This window comes from Camarhynchus parvulus, chromosome 8 (genome assembly GCF_901933205.1).
Source record: "Camarhynchus parvulus chromosome 8, STF_HiC, whole genome shotgun sequence".
Classification (NCBI taxonomy): Eukaryota; Metazoa; Chordata; class Aves; order Passeriformes; family Thraupidae; genus Camarhynchus; species Camarhynchus parvulus.
In genome coordinates, this window is record NC_044578.1 from 23,979,243 (window position 1) to 23,999,131 (window position 19,889).

The 19,889-nt window shown below is 43.7% G+C and overlaps 1 protein-coding gene across 2 annotated transcripts in view; it reads left to right on the forward strand.

The window, feature by feature from the left end:
• HMCN1 (hemicentin 1) overlaps window positions 1-19,889 on the forward strand; it is a 164,438-nt gene that overhangs the window by 14,041 nt on the left and 130,508 nt on the right. For both annotated transcript variants that reach the window (XM_030953930.1, XM_030953929.1), the window contains exon 2: window positions 17,509-17,579. In XM_030953930.1, coding sequence (XP_030809790.1) covers window positions 17,509-17,579 — 71 coding nt within the window. The remainder of the gene's footprint in view (window positions 1-17,508; window positions 17,580-19,889) is intronic.

Sequence of the window (19,889 nt, forward strand, 5' to 3'; positions counted from 1 at the left end):
TGTTTTGTTTTGGTCATGTCTTTCCCTTTTTAAATTTTACATAAGCTGAATCAAATCACAGGGAATTCATGTGACCTACCCCTGAGTCACAGTTCTCTGTGTTAACCACAAAACCACAAATCACTTTTTTCTCCCTGAAATGTTTATTCCTTCTTTTCATTTCTTTCCTAGTCTGTCTGACTCCTCATCTTTTTATCTTCTTTGTCTCTGTATTCAGCCCATCACTTCCTCAAAATTTCCACTGACCCTTTTCTCTCAGGGGTTCAGTGTCCCTTCTCAATTACTCCCCTCCATATCTCAAGATTTCTTGGCAGTCTGGAGTATCTTTTGCATATACACACTGGATCCTGGTGGTGAAGTGTGCTGGTGCTAAAGAGAATATATTCTTGCTCTGAAAGAGGTGCTGTGTTACCCACAAAAAGGTTTGTGCAGGGGAACACGGAATCATGGAATGGGTTGGGTTAGAAGGGACTTCAAAGACCATCTAGTTCCAGCTCCCTGCCATGAGCAGGGACACCCTGCTCCAGTTCAGATTGCTCTAAGCAATCCCTTCTTCTGTCACTCCAAGCCCTTGTCCCAAGTCCATCTCCTGCTCTCCTCCTGGCCCCTTTAGGCCCTGGAAGGGTCTGTAAGGTCTCCCTGGAGCCTTCTCTTCTCCAGGTGAGCACCCCCAGCTCTCCCAGGCTGGTGCCAGAGCAGAGGTGCTCCAGCCTCGGATGCATTTCCATGGCCTCCTCTGGACTCTGTCCAGCAGGTCCATGTCTCCATGTCTTTCTTGTGCTAAGGGTGGATGGAGTCTCACCAGAGCAGAATTGAGGGGAATTGAGGGGAGAATCCCCCTCTCTTGACCTGCCAGGTGGTGTTTGCCTCAGCCTGAATGAGGCTGGTAGCTAGGACACATCTCATTCCCACTTCACATGTTGGCCATGGGAGTGAGTACTTCTGTAGATTTTGTTCTGGGTCAAAATTGGACCAACTGACCCTGATATTTTGTTTTCTGAAATTGTCCTGAATCCGTTAAGTTACACTTTCCTAAAGTTGTAACTGTAGTGGACAAAATAATTATTGTTCTGCACTGCTTCCTGCTTCCCTCTTCTTTAAGGTCATGGCTTTTTCTGATCCCCAGCCATGTGTGCTGCTTGGCAATCCCAGATTAATTCCCAAACAGTCCAGGTTAGCAGAGGCTGAAGAAGCTCTTCAGTTTTGGGAGCTTGGTTAGAGTGCATGAGCCACCCTGGGGCTGAGCAGAGGAGGTGAGGGCTTGAGTTGTGGTGGTTCTGGCCAGCAGGACTGGCAGTGGGCTTAGCTGGCAGAGCTGCAGCAGGGAGGGAACATCCCTAGTGCTAATGAACTGGAAGGACTGAGTTACGTGGGATCTGTGTATGAGGGAGAATCTGGACAGTCTCTGTGAATGCTGACAGTGGGGGAAAAATGAGGCTGCTTTGTGTGTCAAGCTTTGTTCTCAATATTCCTGCTGTGGCTTATGCTTAGGGTGTGAAAAGTGGGGATCATGTCATTGCTGTAAAACGTTGGCCCTTTCTCTACCTTCCAAAGTTGATTTGAATGTCATTCTGTTACCCAAATGAGTCGTGGTGTAGGGAGGTGAAAATAATAACTGTTGGCTAAATTGCATTTTGAATAAATGGCAATTTCACCACATCAAGCAAATCTTTTAATGCCTTGGTGGTTTGTCACAGCCACCGGTATGATGTGTACCTGTGGCTGGGACTTTGTTTAGAGGGGAGGCGCAGAAATACTCCCCAGTCTGGAGGTGTGTGGTACAGTCTGGAGCTGGAGCTGCCCCTTAGCAAATGGTAAGAGTCTGTATGCCTTTCTGGAAAGGATACAAGGGGGGCAACTGAAGAGATGCTGTTGCATTCCTGCTTTGTGGGGATGAGTCTTGATTAATTTCAAACTGTCCTTTCTACAAAACAAGCAAATAAGAAAAGCACTGAATAAATGAAGCATGTTTTGAATTAACTCATTAATTTGCATAAATCTTGCTTAGAGGTAGATTTGAAGTACATAAAACTTTTCGCTCTGTAGAGAATTTTGGCTGTGGGTATTTATGGGATAACTCAAGTCCATATCACCTTGTGTTGTTTAATGTTAAGCATTAAACACTTGCTTAGTTACTTGCAATGAAATGTCCCATACTGTAGATATAAAGGCCTTTTTTTCCCAGTTTGATATTCTGTCTGTGATCAGGTTTTGATCTCAGTTAACATGGAGTAAATCCAGAGTAATTCCATTACAGTCAGTGATGCTAGTTTGGATTTACACCAGTACAACTGAGCTCAGAGTCTGGCTTTGGTTGTCTGCCATCTTATTTTGCTAAATATTACATCCTTCCCAAATATCCTTTCTCATCTTGTCTTCAGACCTTGCTGGCTCCTCCTACTTTACCAAATTCCAAGAGTAACAACATAGGTGAAGTTTACTTGATGAAAGATTGTTTGAGCAGGGTCTGGTTTTTATTAGCTCAGCTGGTTTTCATTTTTTCAGCCCTGTTTGAAGTCTGATTGTGCTCAGGCTGAGATCTGAATCCATCCTGCTTTTCCTACTTGACTCAATTTTGTCCATTAGAAGTGCAGTGTTTTAAATTACAGGGTGCTCCCCGACATTATCTTTCAGTAAGAATTATGTGCCTCAGTGATGTTTTAAAGCAGTTTTTAACTCCAAAGATCAGAAAAAAGGAAAAAAGAGTACCTTAAGGCATTACTGCTAATCAGCAACATAACGTGTTTGGAAGGGCTCAGTAAATGTGAGATGTGACTTAGGAGAATGAAATAAATTAAATTTTTCCTGGTTTTGTTGATATTTCCTTTGTAGAAGTGTACACTGAACTTTCTTACAGAGTATTTTAATTTATCATGTGTGAAGGACAGCTGGAATTTCATCTAGGCTATTCTGTTAGTTAAATAGGGTTTATTATTCAGGTTTGCAGTTTGGACAGTTTTATCTGTGTTTATATAGTTTAGCTGGACACTGGGGTCTTGGGCCTTGTAATCATTCCAGAATTAATCCATAACATTTGTCTTAACATTTTTACAGTTGGGCTTATGCTGGTATAGTATTGCTACATTCATGTGATGATAAATAATCCTGCCCAGGATATCCAGCCCCAGCTCTAGGGATAAAGAAGGGATAGGAGATGGGAAACGCCACCTCATTTAGTTTGGAGACCTCAGGCACAAAGTTAAGCAAAACACTTTGGAATGTTTTTATATATATTCTGTTGATTTTGATACCCTTTTCACATATCCTTAAGTGTTTTCCTGAGTGAGGCCTGATTTTCCTCTGGCAGCAAAGGGGGTGTTTGGCAGAACTGGTGATTTAAACCTGAGCCATCCTGCTGTAATCATTTGGATACCATTTTGTACTGCAGACACCTGAACAAGATCTTCAGGAGAGACTGGACGACTGTCCATGTCTGTACCTGAATAGCTCCTGAATTCCATGAAATGACAGTTTTCACTGTGAATATTCCAGTGGGCAGTTGGTACAAAAAAATGGTGCCTTGAGCCTGCCCAACAGGCTGTTGTTTAAAGAATTAGTGATGCCCTTGCAATCTTTGTTCCTTGGCCTTCATGTTCAGGAAAATTGCCTTGACTCTCGATGTATGCAGGAATTCCATGTTGGTTTGTGAATGTCTCTAAGACACTGGATGGGAGGCCAGAGAGAGTTTGCAGCTCGAGCACTGAGCAGTGCAGCAGGGCAAAAACACGAGCAGTCTCTAAGGGGAGGATTGAAGACAGGCTGGGAGAGCTGTGGGAGTTCACCTAGAGAAGAGAGGTTTCTGGGGAGACCCGAGAGCCCCTTCCAGAGCCTAAAGGGGGTTCCAAGAGAGCTGGAGAGCGACTTGGGACAAGGGCCTGGAGGGGGAATGGCTTCCCATGGCCAGAAGGCAGGGTTAGATGGGGTACTGGGGAGAAGTTATTCCATGTGAAGGTGGGGAGGCCCTGGCACAGGGTGCCCAAAGAAGCTGTGGCTGCCCCTGGATCCCTGGAAGTGTCCAAGGCCAGGTTGGAGAGGCTTGGAACAACCTAGTGGAAGGTGTCCCCTGCCCATAGCAGGAGGTGGAATGAGATGAGCTTTAATGTCCCTTCCAAACCCAAGCCATTCCATGATTCCATGCCATTCACTGGTGGCATCCTCAGTGACTATACTTGCTGCAGCAGCTCAACACCCTTCACTCGTGTTGACTCATGAGGGGAGTCAACTCCCCTCAACCACTTCAAATATCCAGTGTGAGCTGTCAGACTGTGTTTGAAAGGACCTGCCATTTCAGAGAGTGGGTTTTCTTCCAGACACAATGCAGACCCTGAGAAAATATGCTTTATATTGACTTACGCAAACAGTACAAGTCAGGTGGTAACATTGATTTTTGGAGCTTGATGGCTTTATGGTCACAGATCCAAATTCCCCAGAGAAGATATCTTTGTGCTCTGTGTTGTATAAACAGGCTGAACTAGTTTAGTGAAAACAATCATCATGGTAAATGCTTCCATTTTTCAACTGTAATCATTCTTTTAGAGTAAGTTTAGTAATTATTTAGCAATTGATTATTTCATTGCCCTGTGAGAGTTCCATGTTTTTCCAGTAGTCAGAGTACATTCCAGTCTGTTTGGGATAGGCCAGATGGAGAGTAAAACTGGGAAATTCAAGGTTCAAGACAAATGAGTTAGTTTAAATTAATTTCTATCGAAACATAAATAGTGGCATTATTTCAAACAAATTTTACAAGATGAGTGAACAGAAAACAAGGTTTTGCCTAATGTATTCCTGTTTAGCTGATTAGGTCAAAAAAGTTAATGTTCTCATCCTCTTTCCCTCCTCCCTCCCTGTTCACATCTGCTTTTTGAGTTAGTTTGGAGCATGCTTGCATTTTTACACCAGTAAAACTCCGTGGAATTTTACAACCCACAGATATTATTTAATTTTTCCCTCTCTTCCACAGCTTCCTTAAAACTACTGAGCACTGAAACCTGCATCAAGAGCAGAAATATTCTGATGCCTTTCTTTTCTTCTTCCAAAGCCCTGAAACAGCTTTCTTCTAGTGAGGTGTCCCAGTGCTCCCCTGGGCTGTGCTGTGTCTATGGGGTCAGTGCAGGGGCACTGGGCCCATGTGCGGAGGTGATAGAGATCTGCACAGCTGGGATTCTGCTGCTGGGCAGACAAGGCTGGGCAAAGCTGCCCGGATTAGCAGCTCCCCAGTTAAGCTCTCGTGGATCCTGCTGTAATGAGCTGCCCAGAGTTCTTGCTTGCGTAGAGGAGCTGGCAAAAGGCAGCATGGTTGTAAGGGAGCTTGTTACAAACGACTCAGACCCTGAGTGGGGATGAGTTATAAAAAGTTTTATTGAGAACTAATAAAAACACACAAAGCAAAAGGGACAGTGCTGGGAGCGTGGCTCAATGCCAGGAGATCGTTCACAAAATGGTGGCTCGGCCTTTTATACACCTGGGAATTGCATCAGCAACATGAATATTTATGAGTGATCATACATATTTGAATATTTTTCTTATATGTACTTGGCCCCTCCCAAAGTCTGCCAGTTGACCCTGTTCATCATCCATTGGTGGAGTCCTTCTCACAGCTTGATTGGAGGTGAGGGGTTACCATGCCAAGTTCCACCACAGACAAGCGTCCCCCATCCCCAGCTGTCCCATGCAAGGGGCGCAGCCTGGCCTTGGATGCTTCCAGGAATGGGGCAGCCACAGCCTCTCAGGGCAAGTCCTTCAGCTTGCTAGGGCAGCTCATCTGCTTTGGAAACTTCTCATACCCTTGAGGGTTTAGGTAGACTCTGAAGGATAATGAAGAAAGGACCTGATGAACTTTTTAGGATCCAGGATGCATGGATCCAGGTCACACTGAGACAGTGACATGCTCTAAGTTCGTGGCTGAGCTGCTGGTGAGGAACCCCCGGAGATGCTGTTTCAGAGCTGGAGAAGCAACCTGAAATTCTTCCTGAAGAAGTGCATGGCTCTTCTTGCTTTGGGCTTCTTTCTGATCTTTTCTCAGTTGACATGTAAAGCTATATTGTTAAATAAGGCAGGAGGAAACAGCTTCAAGTTGCTCCAGGGGAGATTTAAATTGATATTAAGAAAACTTCTTCCCTCAAAGGTTTGACAAGCATTGGAACAGGTTGCCCAGGGAAATGTCACCATCCATCCTTAAAAGCTGTGGATGTGTCACTTGTGGGCGTGGTTGGTGGTGGCCTTGGCAGTGCTGGGTCAGTGGTTTGACTAGATGATCTTAGAAGGCTTTTCCGTCCTAAATGATTCCATGATTCTCTACTATAAGGTGTTTCGCTCTCTGACTGAGATGTCAGTTTTATATGACAAATGACTGTGGGCAGAAATGATGCTTAGACATGGATTGGGGGATTGTTTACATACCACACAGTTTACATAAGTCAGTGAATGTGCAGATTCCCTTTCCAAAGCGACAACTATAGATGTGTGTCTTGCAGCCAGACCCTCAGGAGCACTGAGTGTGAGACTTCTGTGCAACAGGATTCATTTACCAAATAGTCATTCTCAGGGCTTGTGTGACTACTGTGGGGAGAAGTTCTGTTTTTTGGTTCTCCTGGCAGATTAAAACCATGGAATGAGTGCAGTGCTGCAGAGGGGGGAGAAGAGCCTCCGTGTCTCTGTGTAGATGGCTCCCAGCAGCCCAGCTGCGGGGGTTGCAGCCTGTCTTAGGAAGGAGAGCTGCCAGGGAACCCTGTGCGTGCTGCTGGGCAGAACCAGAGGCAAGGCATTCTGACTGCTGTGGCCCATGGAGAGCGAGGAGACACATGAGACCAGTGTCACCACTGAGCTATTCTGGCAGTGTGGAGACACTGCTCAGCCTGGCCCGACTCCTTTCCCCTTCCCCTGGGTTGTGGTGAGTGTTCCAGTTTCTCAGCCTTGGTTCTCTAGACTTCTGCAAGAAGTTTATCCCTTACTTGAATGGTTTCTGCTTAAAAATGTTTTTCTTGGTGCCATTTAGAAAATGACACAATTACAAATGATACAGGCAGAAGTGAAGGGATGGGAGAGAGTTGCTTCCAGCTGACTTGCCAGTTACCAAAGTAAACAGTGCTGTAATGAAGCTTTTGAGAGCTCATCTGGCCATGAAAAACTTGCTATATCTTTCTTTTTAAATCGGCATTTCAATCCAAACCACATATTTTTAAAAATAGAATGAAAATGTTTCAGTATCCTATTTTTCCTGGGTTGGCTCTGTCAGATAAGCTATTTTGCAGTCTTATTTTCTGCTTCTTTTTCCCATTGCTTTCTTGTACAATAGAGTCCTGCAACAGCCCAGGTTAGAAGGCATCTCAAAAAAATCACCTGATCCAACTTCTCAAACAGAAATGTGTCTGATAGGTAGAAACAGAAAATGAATTGTTTAGAGTCTTCACTGTTTAAGTTAGTAATAGATTTTTAAAAAGACCAGAAAGTTCATATTATCCTGGAACACCAGTAACAGCCCTTTTTTGAACATCCTTAAATGGGTGTTTTAATTTCAACTAACTGATGCCTCTTTATTCACAGCAGTATTTGGGGCATCATTGGGCCGTTGTTTGAGCCCTAGGGATAATATTCCCAATTGGATATTGTCAGAGTGAATAATTGGTGTACACGGACAATGTTATCTGCTGTAACATTCCATGTTCTGTCAGCTGCACATGGATTAGTTCTGAGAAGTGGAGACTTATCTGGAATGATACAGAGATTTGAATGTACAGTTGTAATGCCTGAAAGGACAAGGTTGAGGTTTCAAATGGTTTTACACTGGTAATCCTTTAGCAATTCACTTTATGGTGGAATACTTGGACGGGAGCTAGGGTCTGTTCTGACTGAAATCAATAAAAACTCTGTCAGTTACTTGGAAAGAAGGCAGATGCATTTCTAGTAATAAAAAGGAAAAAAAGAATATTTTAGGTACAGAGTAACCTCATGCAGAATATCTGAATTTTGTACTGAATGTGACACTTCTTTCTCCCAGCAGTTGGCGTCAGATTACGTGATTTTTGTTATGTTTGGAAATCTGGATTCTCAAAGGATGGCAGCTGGATATATCCTAAAGCCTTTTTGAGTATCTAAATAATGATATTCATGCACATGTATGTATATATGTGTGCAGGCACACACAGGTCATCTCTTAGAACCTTGGTTTTATTCTCCTAGAATTTTCAAAATTGAACTTTTTTCTTTCTTCCTTGTGTTCTATTGAGAGACAAGTAGCTTGGTATGAAAATTGAGGGGCTCTATTTAGTAGTGCTTGAATTATTCAAGTAGGTAGATCTGTGTTTAGTGTCTATCTTTTCCCTTTGTTTAGGGCTAATTGAGTAATTATGTGGTTTGCTGATACTTTGCTGAAAAAAATTAGCGTTTCAAGGATTGTGTCTGGCATCTGAAGGAATTCTAGCTCAGTCTTTACTTTCTTGTATTTTTTAAGGGAAAAAAGCCTAAAACTTAAACACCATTGTTGGATATGAAGCTCAGTGTGCTTTGTCCCAGGCCATGTAACTCCCTCCAGCCAAAGAAACCTCCAGAGACCCATTTAAACCCAATAGACCATAGTGCATCTGTGGTCAGATGGAGAGCCACTGAGGGGATCAGGGGGATGGAGCCCCTCTCCTATGGGGAAGGCTGAGAGCATTGGGATTGGTCAGCCTGGAGTTGAGAAGCTCTGTGGTGACCACGCTGTGGCCTTCCAGTGCCTGAGGGGAGCCTACAGGAAAAATGGAGAGAGACTTTCTACATCGGATGGATGGACAGGACAAGGGGGAATGGCTTCCTACTGCCAGAGGGCAGCATTGATTCAGTGTTAGGAAGGAATTGTTCCCTGTGAGGGTGGGGAGGCCCTGGCACAGGGTGTCCAGAGAAGCTGTGGCTGCCCCATCCCTCAAAGTGTCCAAGGCTAGGTTGGAGCAACCTGGGATAGTGGAATGTCCCTGCCCAAGGGATGGAACTACATGAGCTTTAAGATCCCTTCCTACCTAAGCCTATGATTCTAAAATGAACTTTTACTATGTGAAAGCAACCCTCAACATAAGCTTGTTAAAGAGCAGGATAGGGTTAATATGAGAACATACTCTGGGAGGTCCTTGTGTTCCCATGGTCTTTTGGCACTTTTAAGGACTGATGGATTAGTGCCATGGTCTCCATAAAGCTTGTTAGGAGTATGGCTTCTTGAAGAAAACATTGACTGCTGCTTTATTAATAACTGGGGGGGTAATTAACCCTGTCAAGTACCATTCCTGCCTTGGGACTTTGGTTTGTGCTACATGATGGGGATGTAGAATGTTCCCCCTCATCCCAGACTGAGAGCAGGACTGGGTTATCCTGCTCCCAGGATGCTCAGATTGCTGATGGTGCCTTTATTTGCTTACAGGGTCTGCTTTTGTGTAGCTGTGGGTTCTGAGTGCATTAGTAGTTCCTTATCCTTTGGGAAAGCAATGCAGCTGCATTGCTTTCAGCAGGAAAGAGCCAGTTGCTTTTCAGTTTGCTGATGTCTCAAGATCAAAAAGCTGACTTGGCTTCAGTAAGGTAGCTCTCTCCGAGGATCTTCCAAATCTCTTTGAAGGAAGTAGTCTGGGAATATAATCTTCCAAGCAGAAGAAGCTTTTAATTAGCCGTTGTACTTGAATTAATATATCCTGCAAATAAAAGAAGCTGTCAGTTTTTTTGCCAACCAGCCACTGGACCCCTCTTATGGTGAGGTACATTTGGGGACATGATGGGAGCCTGAGTTCCATGAAGAAGGAGAAGGAGCTTGATGGATGACGCTGTGGTACCCTGCAGTGCTAGGAGGCTCCCGACGGTGGAGCTCGATATTCCCAGCTGACAGTGGCGTGGACAGCAGCTCAAAATCAATCATGCTAGATGTCACAGTAAATAAGTTCATTCTGTAATGCAATATTAAGTGTAAATTGTAAATTAAAAATTGTGTTTTAAATCCTTCTTGATTTGACTTCAGCATGGTAAGGTAATTAATCACAAAGCCGCACTGTGGAATGGGTAGTTGCATTTGTTCCTGCCCAATTCCTCAGTGCACGTTCTTTATCCAGTGCCATTACAAGTGTAGAAGGAGCAGTGCCAAAATACACAGACCCAGAGATGAGACAGAAATAGACCTGGACTGAACTGGAGTTCAGTCTGGAGAAAGAATTTAAAGAGCATTATGAACTGAGTTTTACTCTGTTCAGCCTGTTGTTAACAAGGGGAAATAAACACAAACAGAAGTGGGCTGATGACCTTCTCAGATGTTCAGTGGGAGTTAGGAGCGCGGGCCAGCCCTGGGATCCAGCACTGCTCCCAGGCTGGACAGTAAGGAAGCTGTGTCTGCAGTCCTTATCAGCTGTTTGTCCATTACTGTAGGATGAGTAAAGCAAATTGCTCAAAGCCTTTTCCCCTTGTGTCTGCTTGTGCCTTTTGTTGTTGGAAAAGTGAAGCACCTCCATGAAGGCCTGCAGTAGTGGCGGTGCTGGACAGGCAAGCACAAACCCCAAAGCTCTGGGCACACAGGAGATGCAGGAGAGTACAGGCTGCAGTCCTGGGCATACTCAGTGCTGGGATGGAGCTCAAGCTCAAGGCTTGGATGTCAGGGACCACCTAGTTGTAAGAGCTTCCCATAATCTCCATGGCTTGCTCAGCCGTTGGCCTCTCTCAGGGCCTGTCAGCTGAGTTGCCAGCCGTGGCTGGGCTGGGAGCTGGGCAGCCATCCACGGAGGGCTGGCCCGAGGCAGCAGAGCCAGCTCAGACACGGCACTGTGGCCCCGCTGGGAATGGACCTCCAGGCTGTGCAAAAGGCTGGGGCAGGGAGGAGGAAGGTGGGGTTGCTCCAGATTTCAACATTCAGTATGTTTGCTTGTCCCCAGAAAGGAAAAAAACTTGCTTTGTGTCCTTTTTTTGGGACATTTATTAGCCACTGAAGTCATTACTTTAAATCTGAACCACATGGACTCAAGTTTTCTGGTCTCTTTGCCCATAGTTGTGCACCAGCAATAGACCAAAACTTCTGGCCTCTCAGTGGAGCTAGAGGAGATGTTCAGATGGATTACTTCCTCAGAACAATAATCAACCTGTGTCTCTATTGCATTGAAGCTATCTTTTTCTCATTTCCAGTCTAAGGGAGTATTTTTTCTAATTAGGATTCCTTGGTTAATGTGATGTGCCACTCACGCAAAGCATTTGAGAAGTTCCAAGACTGTTTAGTGCATCACCTATTTAAGAGGGCATTTGTAGCAAATCTGGATTTTTTTTAACCATCTCTGGGTAGAGGAAGTTACTCTCCACACCCTGTGGTTTGTGACTGTAATTCTGAAAAGGTGGAGTTAAGAGTGTGCTGGGCAAATCTGTCCCTGATTTTTATTGTTTCTTACTGCGTGTGGTTAATAACTTATAGACAACTACACTTGAGGCTCATAAGCTAAACTTAGTGCTTGTTGCAATAGACGAAAGATGAGAATAATAGATTTCATCCACTGTGAGTCTCCAAGTGAGCTTTCTTTTCCAAGAAATGAAGCATGTATAATGCTTTTTTTTTTTGTCATTGTTATTTTTATTTAAAAAAAAAAGTCATGAGCTCATAACTATTAAAACAATGGGAAATAACATCACAAATGTGGCACTTGCTAAGACACATTGCTAGTAAAGCTTGTTAGATCTTTGGTCACTGAGTTTCAGCCAGGCTCTGGCCACTGTCCTGAGGTGAAAAGTTTGATGCACGAGGGTGGTGGCCCTTGCCATCCATGAGGATGGAGCTTCATCATCTCCACTGGTGCTGGGTTGGACTGCTTAGCAGGGCTCTGCAGTTCCCAGGATAATCTATCTGGTTTGTCTGTGAACAGCCAACTCGTGAATAACTGTGTGAAAAACTGTGAGCAGTCTGACTCCTTCCTGTCTGCTGTTACACTTAGTAGTCATAAGTCATGAGGCTGAAAAATTATTTAAGAAATAAAAAAATGAGTGTGTTAAGGAAACGTAAGCTTGCTGGGCTGGTTTAGCTCATTTCTCTCTGGTTAAGAATCTGGTAAAAGTTGATCGCTGCAGTTTCTGGGCTCTTCAAAGAATTCATTATAGCCAGGTTAGAATCTGAAAGCAGCTGAGTCATGAGGAAATATAATTGAGGAGGAAACTTTAAATACCCTACTACAGGTTCTAGTGCTAAGCATCTTGGCTTACTCAGTGCTCCCTGAATCCATTGGGATGGTCATTCCCGTGGAATGTGTGTTAGCCATGGGGGGCTCAAGGCTGTAGGCAGTATCTCCAGTGCTGCCTTGTGCTGCTGGAAAAATTCATCAAGGTTTCTATCCACACAGCTCCCACCGTCTGCATGGGAGCTGGAGTTGTCCTTCACTTCAGAGCACGAAGCACAAGGCTTTAAGTTTGGTCTTTTTTACTCCATGGTGGAGTCAGCTTCTTGGTTTGGTAGTCTACAACAGAAATTTGCAATCAGTTAAAATGGAGCAGCATTTTTTGGTGCATTAAAACATAATGCTATGAAACAGCTTCTGATCCTGTGTGCATGTACTTGTCAGCTGTGTGAGGAACAAAACTATTCATTATCATTTGAGATGTCAGTTACAAGTGGTTTTCTTCTAGGTAGTCTCACCTGTGTGATGACACTCTCTTTAAAGGGAAGGAGAGCTCTGTGAAGCACTTCCAGTGGCAGCTCATGAGGAATCTGTAGAGGGAAGAGTCTGCAGGACCCAATTTGTTGTTGGAAAATTGCAGGTTTCTGCTTCTGTGCCCTCAGGATGGACAGCTGGCTGGAGCAGCTCTACCATTGTTCTTATTCTCAGAATTGTTGGCAGTGGCTGCTCCTAAAGGTCTTCAGTGACATTATAAGCAGAGCTTTGCAATGGATTGGATACAGTTCTCTTCTTCCTCTGAGAAGAACATTAAATCAGATAAACCTTGGTGCTCAATACCCTTAGGAAATGACTCTTAGGCAATAATTGCACACCAGCTTCTTTTGGCAGGGATCTTGGTTTAGGCATTTCAGCTGTCTAATCTGATTACTCCTAATCCTTGAGCATTGCTTCATTTGTGTTAAAAATTATTTGATATACGTGTACTCATACACACACACATATATCAGTGGCCAGGTGAGGATTTGTATATATGGGTATGTGAAACCCATATTAATCCTCTGATCTCAAAAACTGTCAGAATTGTCCAGTGCTAGACTTGTCAGTCCACTTAATAAATAAAAGAGAATGTGGAAGATAATTGTCACAGAGGTTTTTTCTGTGTATACTGTGTTATGAGGAGATAACTAAATATATGAATAACTACAGAGATAACTAAACATGCTAACTATAATATTAGTTTTTATTAGTATATAATTAATGTAGTTATATAATGTAACAGCATCATTATTTTGGTATTATTATATATACTATGATATTAATATTGTTATTGGAATATCAAGGATTTGTTGCTATTCTATGGTAGGCTTTGGGGGTTTGGTTTTTTCTATTTTATCTTTTCATTCGTAGTGACATTGCTTTGAAATTTGTGTTTCTTTGGAAGTATTCAAAGGTGTGGAGTCTTTTTGGGGGGATATCTTTGCTCTAGTTAGTTAGTTAGTCAGTTTTAATTCTGGATATGGCTTTGCATCAGGAGAACATCCTTGCTGTGAATTAGAAGAAGGAATTCTGTGGGTGAGAGCACGCCACAAGGTTTAGCATCTCTGCCAAAATTCCTTCAGCTACCATGTATCACTTAGAGCTTTCTTATTCCTTCTGGAATAAACAAATCCAGTGTTCTGAGTTGATGAGAGGTAGGCAAAAGACTTCCATATTCCTTTGCTAGATCTCCTAAAGCACCCAGCTGTCCAAAGCAGACATTTGTTGCAGATGTGTTCCGTGGTCAGGACTAGGAGAGTGCCAAATTTGCAATCACCGTCAGTGGTAATTATGTGCGATTGTGTGTCATGGGGAAATCTGTGGTTTTCCCAACATGCTTGCTGCTCAGCTTGCACATAAACATGTGGCCGTTTGAGGTGTGGCAGAAAGCCATGGAAAAACAGCAGGGCCTTTTGGAATGGCCAGTTTCTCAGGTTGCTGTGGGCTTTTCTCCTTATTTACCAGTGAGATGGTTTTTACAAGACTTTCCCCAAAAAGGAAGCATCAAAATCCTTGATTTCTGTGTTACTCAGTTGTGTGTTGTCATGGTTTTATTGCTTAGATACAAACTTAGATGCCACAGTGGCTACATTGACTTTTGTGATTTCAGTTTTGGAAGTCCAGGCTTTGCTCAGGGATGTGCAGCCATTCCTTTAAAACATTTCCTTTTGGCCAGTACCAGTCTGTGTGTGTGCAAATCTGACTGTTGATTCCCAGGTCTGGAAGAGCTGACATTTACACTGTACTTGTGATGCCAGAGGATTGGGTTGGTGCCTCAAAAAGACTTGCTGCCATTCTGGGGCTGTGTCAGCTTTTTACCTTTGCACGGCCACCTATGGGTGGCCATGAAAGTTTTGGAGCAGTGAGCAATGGAGAGACCTCTACAACAAACCAGTTCCAAATAGTCCCATATCAGTCCCTGAAAATGGATTCAGATTGCAACATGAAAATGGGAAACCACACCTCCCCATCACTGGCAGTGTCCAAGGCCAGGTTGGACAGAGCTTGGAGCAAGCTGGGCTAGTGGAAGGTGTTCCTGCCCATGGCAGAGAGTGGGACTGGATGGGCATTAAGGTCTCTTCCAACCCAAACCATTCTGTGATTCTGTATTCTGTTAGTGTATTCCATGTGTCAAGCTTCACCTAAAGAGCTAATGAAATTAAAAAGCTTATTATTTTCTTCTGCTTGGTGTGTTTATAGGGTGTAGTTTCTGAGTGAATATTCTGTTTAAACTATGCTTGTTATGTAAATTTAAATCACTTCTCATAATGCTCTTTTTTTTTTATATTCTGGACACTTTGAAGGCCTGTGTTCGCCTGTGTTGGTGAAACAGCCTTATTTGGGCTGTACTTGGAGGTCACCAAATGAGGATAAAAGAAACTGAAGCTAGTGAAGGCTATTAAAGCTTTTCTGGCAGGCAGGTGACATAAGCTGGTGGCACAGCAGTTTGTGAAGGACAGCTGCTGGGTTTTTGGGATGAGCTGCTGAGTGTTCAGGTGGTGAGGAGGAGCACCATCACCATTCAGACATGGCCTTGGCTGTGGAATCAGCTGAGGACATCTGCCCCGCACGGCTCCTGTGGGGCTCTCTGCTCTGTCCTGCCCACAGGACAGAGCAGAGACCAACCATGCCTGGCTCTTGTGGCCTGGGTGCCATTTCCCAGCTGAGCTCTTTGCTGAGCTCTCAGCAGAGGGCAGCTGGAGCCCTGATCCTGCAGGAAGCTGGCCAGGCTCTGCTTGGCGTTGGCACTGCTGGAGCCAACCCGTGCTGCCTATGGGGGAATAAGGCCAAGTTCTCAGCCCAACTGACCTGATGGGCTGTTTTAGCTTAGCTGAAGGAGTCTTGCTTTTCAGATCTTTATTTTACAGGGTAAGAAAGCCTTTCCAAAGGATTTACTGAAACACTGAATCCCTCAAGGATGGGAATAATGAAGCTAGTGGGGTTACTGTATGGATAAACTCCAGTCAGTGATGTGCTTTAGAACAGTGCTTGGCAAGGGGGAGATTGGAAGCAAAACAGTTTGGAGGTAGCTTTATTACAGGTGTTTGCTGTAAAGGATACCCAAAGGAGAACAGTGGGAGAGCAGGAGCACAGCAGGATGAGGTATGTGAAGGAACAGCAAGTCCTTATAATGGCTCTTTTAATGGTAGCGCAGCATTTTAGTACATGGCATTCACAGATAAATGACTCACAGCCATACAAAATATCCCCAAGGACAGTTTAATATTCTAGGAAAGGTTTTGTGTGATCTCGTGGGTGACTTTCAAAGAAATTAAACCGAAAGACATCCATGAATAGAGCTTGCCCAGCAAATACTGGTGTGATTAGAGTAGACCTTTGTGATGGCAGTTGTTGTAACTCCAGTGAACTAAAACTTTGGATTGTTTAAAAAAGAAAAATGTCTGTATTATGTGGAAGATAAGTGCGTATTAACTTTTATAGAGCTTGGAAAGTGTTGTGAGGTCTGCTGAGGCAGCATTTCCCTGTAAGCTGCAGCTGTATTAAATTGGCACCGTTGCAGTTTCATGCTTGGCTTTTACCCTGACAGCAGAATTGTGCCCCATTTGGTCTGTCGGGACTCAGCTGATCTCTTTGAGTGCTTTGGAGCGCTCAGCTGGCAGAAATCTCTTCATTTGTGTGTGTGTGTGTTTATTTATTGATTTTTGGCATAGCACCCTGACTGTGCTTGCTGAGCTGGGTGAGTGCCCATGGCCAGGGCAGCAATGCCTGCCCGAGCCAGGCAAAGAATGGAGGGCACTGGTGCCAAGGCAGACTGAGGTGAACAGGCAGGAAATCACAGCATAGGAACCAGCTGGCTGCATCACATTTGATACCAGTCAGGAAGGCAGCTGTGTGAGGGGCAGAGGAACAGCTCCATGGGATTGGGAAATGCTCACATGTGTGCTGCTGTTACACACCCCAGGCAACTTCACTTGGATGTCCTGCCCTTCGTCAGTAGCCAGACACGGCAAATGCCATGAATAAAGTTGTTTCTGCTTTGGTTCTTTCTGACAGCTCCTGCTAGATGTGCTGGATTGGGGATAGGGCTCACACGGGGATATTTCTAGAGGTAGATTTTTTTTTTCAGGGAAGAGATGTGGCACATGTCTTCTTTTTCTTCCTTTTTTTTTTTTTTTACAGGAGTAAAATTGCAAAGCCAAATTTGTGTGTTCTGTCCAAAGAGGTCTCTTCACATTTACCTAGAATCACATAGTTGTGGAATGGTTTGTGTTGGAAGGGACCTTAAATTCATCTTGTTTCACCCTCTGCCATGGGCAGGGACACCTTCCACTATGCCAGGTTACTCCATGTCCCATCCAGCCTGGTCTTGGACACTTCCAGGGATCCAGGGGCAGCCACAGCTTCTCTGAGCGCTCTGTGGCAGGGCGTCCCCTCCCTCACAGGGAAGAGCTGCTTCCCCAATATCTAATTTCTTCTAAGTTTGAAGCCATTTCCCCTTGTCCCCCCAGGCCCTCTTTGTCCAAAGTCCCTCTCCAACTCTCCTTGAGCGCCTTTAGGCACTGGAAGGCTGCTATAACCTTTTCCCAAAGTCTTGTTTTTTCCAGTCTGAAGAGGCTCTTTCTGGAAAAATACATTATTTCTTGGTCCAGCAACATTTGTTCTGGGAATTTTTGTTCCCTTTTTATTACTAAGAACAATTAAATGCTTGATCAAAATCAAAGGTGAAAGGCTTTATGTGCCTATGAATGTTTAAGGCAATAGAGGTTGGTAATACTGGAATATTGAAGTTACCAGATTTGAAATCACAGGTTTCGGTACGGGGGGATATCATTCTCTACTGTTTTGAATGCTTTTAGATTCAATTTTTTTTACTACCGTTTGTCTTTGGATAACTCTGGTTTTTTGTATTTCATTCTAGAAATTGGTCCAGTGACAATAACCACAGATCCCAAGAAATTTCAATTTGAACTTAGGGAACTTTATGTTCAGGTGAGTAACTTGTTTCCTATGTGGTTCTAGCAAAGACTGTTTCCTCACGCCAGCTTTCTTCTTGTGCTGATATTCCTGCTGCAGGAGTTCGTGAGGATGTAGATCACTTATCTCTGTCATTTTGCCTGCACAGACTGTCAGCTTCCTGCTCATTCTAATTTAGAGTTACAGTTCATTCCTTTGTCTTAGTTTACATCATTGTGTGGAGATTGGGTTCAATAACACAAGAAGGTATAGTTAGGTAATGCTAACATTTAGTTGGCATTTCCATTAGTCCTACCACTTGTCCACAGACACTTTTATGGACTTCTACTGTATTAGGGATATTAAATTCCAGGAACACCATTCAAACAAGAGGTCTGTAAGATCCATCAGGTTTTCCATGGGTGCTGCCTTCCCTGCCGTGCGTTACTTCACACTTACTGATTCAAAGGCTTCTAAGAATCACAGGATATCCTGAGTGGGAAGGGACCCACAGCACCAACCCCTGTCCCTGCCCAGACACCCCAACAGTCCCACCCTGTGCATCCCTAAGAGTGTTGTCCAAACCCTCCTGGAGCTCTGGCAGCCTCAGGGCCATACCCATTCCCTGGGGAGCCTGGGCAGTGCCCAGCACCCTTTGGGGCAAGAACCTTTTCCTGAGATCCAGCCTGACTCTGCCCTGCCTCTGCTCCAGCTGTTCCTTCAGCTGATAGAAAGAAAGGAGGAAGTACTGGAGTGGGGTTATCCTTACTGACAGAACATGTGCTCCAGTTGTCCTGTCTTTAACCAAGGAAAATGCTTCTGACCTGTGGTGAACCTTGCTGGAGTCAGTAGTGCCAGACAGGCTCTCCCTCAGAAACTGGCACATGATATAATCTCTGTAAGAGCAGATTGCTTGAAGATTACTTTAAAAGTTGGCAGGAGGTTTGAAATCCAGATAAAACAATAGCTATTCAGTTTTCTCCTTCATGGGGGAATTTAAGCTTTAAAACTCCATCCAGTTTTCATGTTTTGTTTCCTCAGTAGTTGTACTGGACAGTAATTGCAGCTGTTTCTAAAAGGTGGATGTATTAGGTGAAGCTTTTGGGAATTTCAAACTCTTAATTTCTAATCAAGTTGCTTAAAAGTTTCTGTCTAATTAATTTTAAATTTCATTCTTTAATGCTGGTTGATTGCATATTTCATAATTACTTTCAAGATATGCTCATTCTGCTATATGAAGGCTCTCATTGACTTGTATTCATCCACTGTAGTGGTGAAGGGCCAAAACAGAAATCAAAAAATTATTATAACAGGACTGATAGGTCATATTGCAGTAGAGAAAACATAAGCACTTTCTACAGGTTTGTTACCAGTATTTTTCCAAAACAACTGATAAAAGATGCAAGAGTGAATGTTGTGGAGGTAGAGGAAATTTTGAGCTGGGTTCATTTTGAGAAAGAGTATGGACCAAATATTCTCATTAATGAACAAAGCTAAAATTAAGATGAAGATACATATTTCCAGACATCTTGTGTATAAAACATATTATATCAAAATATGCTCAACTTGTCCTCCCTGAACATCAGGGTAAGCCCAGCTTTTGTTTTCCATTCATCTGTCACAGAATAGTTGGAGAGTCTTTTCGCTGACGTTTGACATCAGGTAAAAACTGGGCTGTGTGCATTTCACTGCAGAAATTGGGCCCTGTTCCTTTTACATTCAGTGTGGTTAATGACATGTTCCATGGATACAGGATCAGCTTAGGAGATATCACCTGTATTTCATCTGTTATTATCTTTGAATCATTCTTACAGACAGTGTGATAAGAACATGGACTTGGGCAGCAATGGCTCCTTAGTGTTAGTGTTGTTTCTGTTTTTTTGGTGTTTTGGGTTTTTTGGGGTTTTTTTGGTGGACTTTTTTTTTTGTTAAGCAGATTTTTTGTGTATTTCTGTGGGCCTGTTCAAACTAAAGGGAAAATGAAGCTTCCTGGGCTTCACTCACCTCAGCTTTTCCAGAAAGTTTCATGAGGTAGTTGTATTTAATTTCAGTTTGGAGAGAAAGGCAGGAAATACTGAATGTACGGAATGGAAAATTTTCTACTTTTTTAAATGTAAGTAAAGACAATACTAATGTTAAATGTTAGGAAGCAATTCTGCCTGTGAAGGGAGGGAGGCCCTGGCACAGGGTGCTCAGGCATGATGTGGCTGCCCCTGGATCCCTGTAAGTGTCCCAAGCCAGGTTGGATGGGACGTGGAACAAGCTGGGCTAGTGGGAGATGTCCCTGCCCATGGCAGGAGTGACACTGGATGGGCTTTAAGGTCCTTCCAATCCAAACCATTCCAT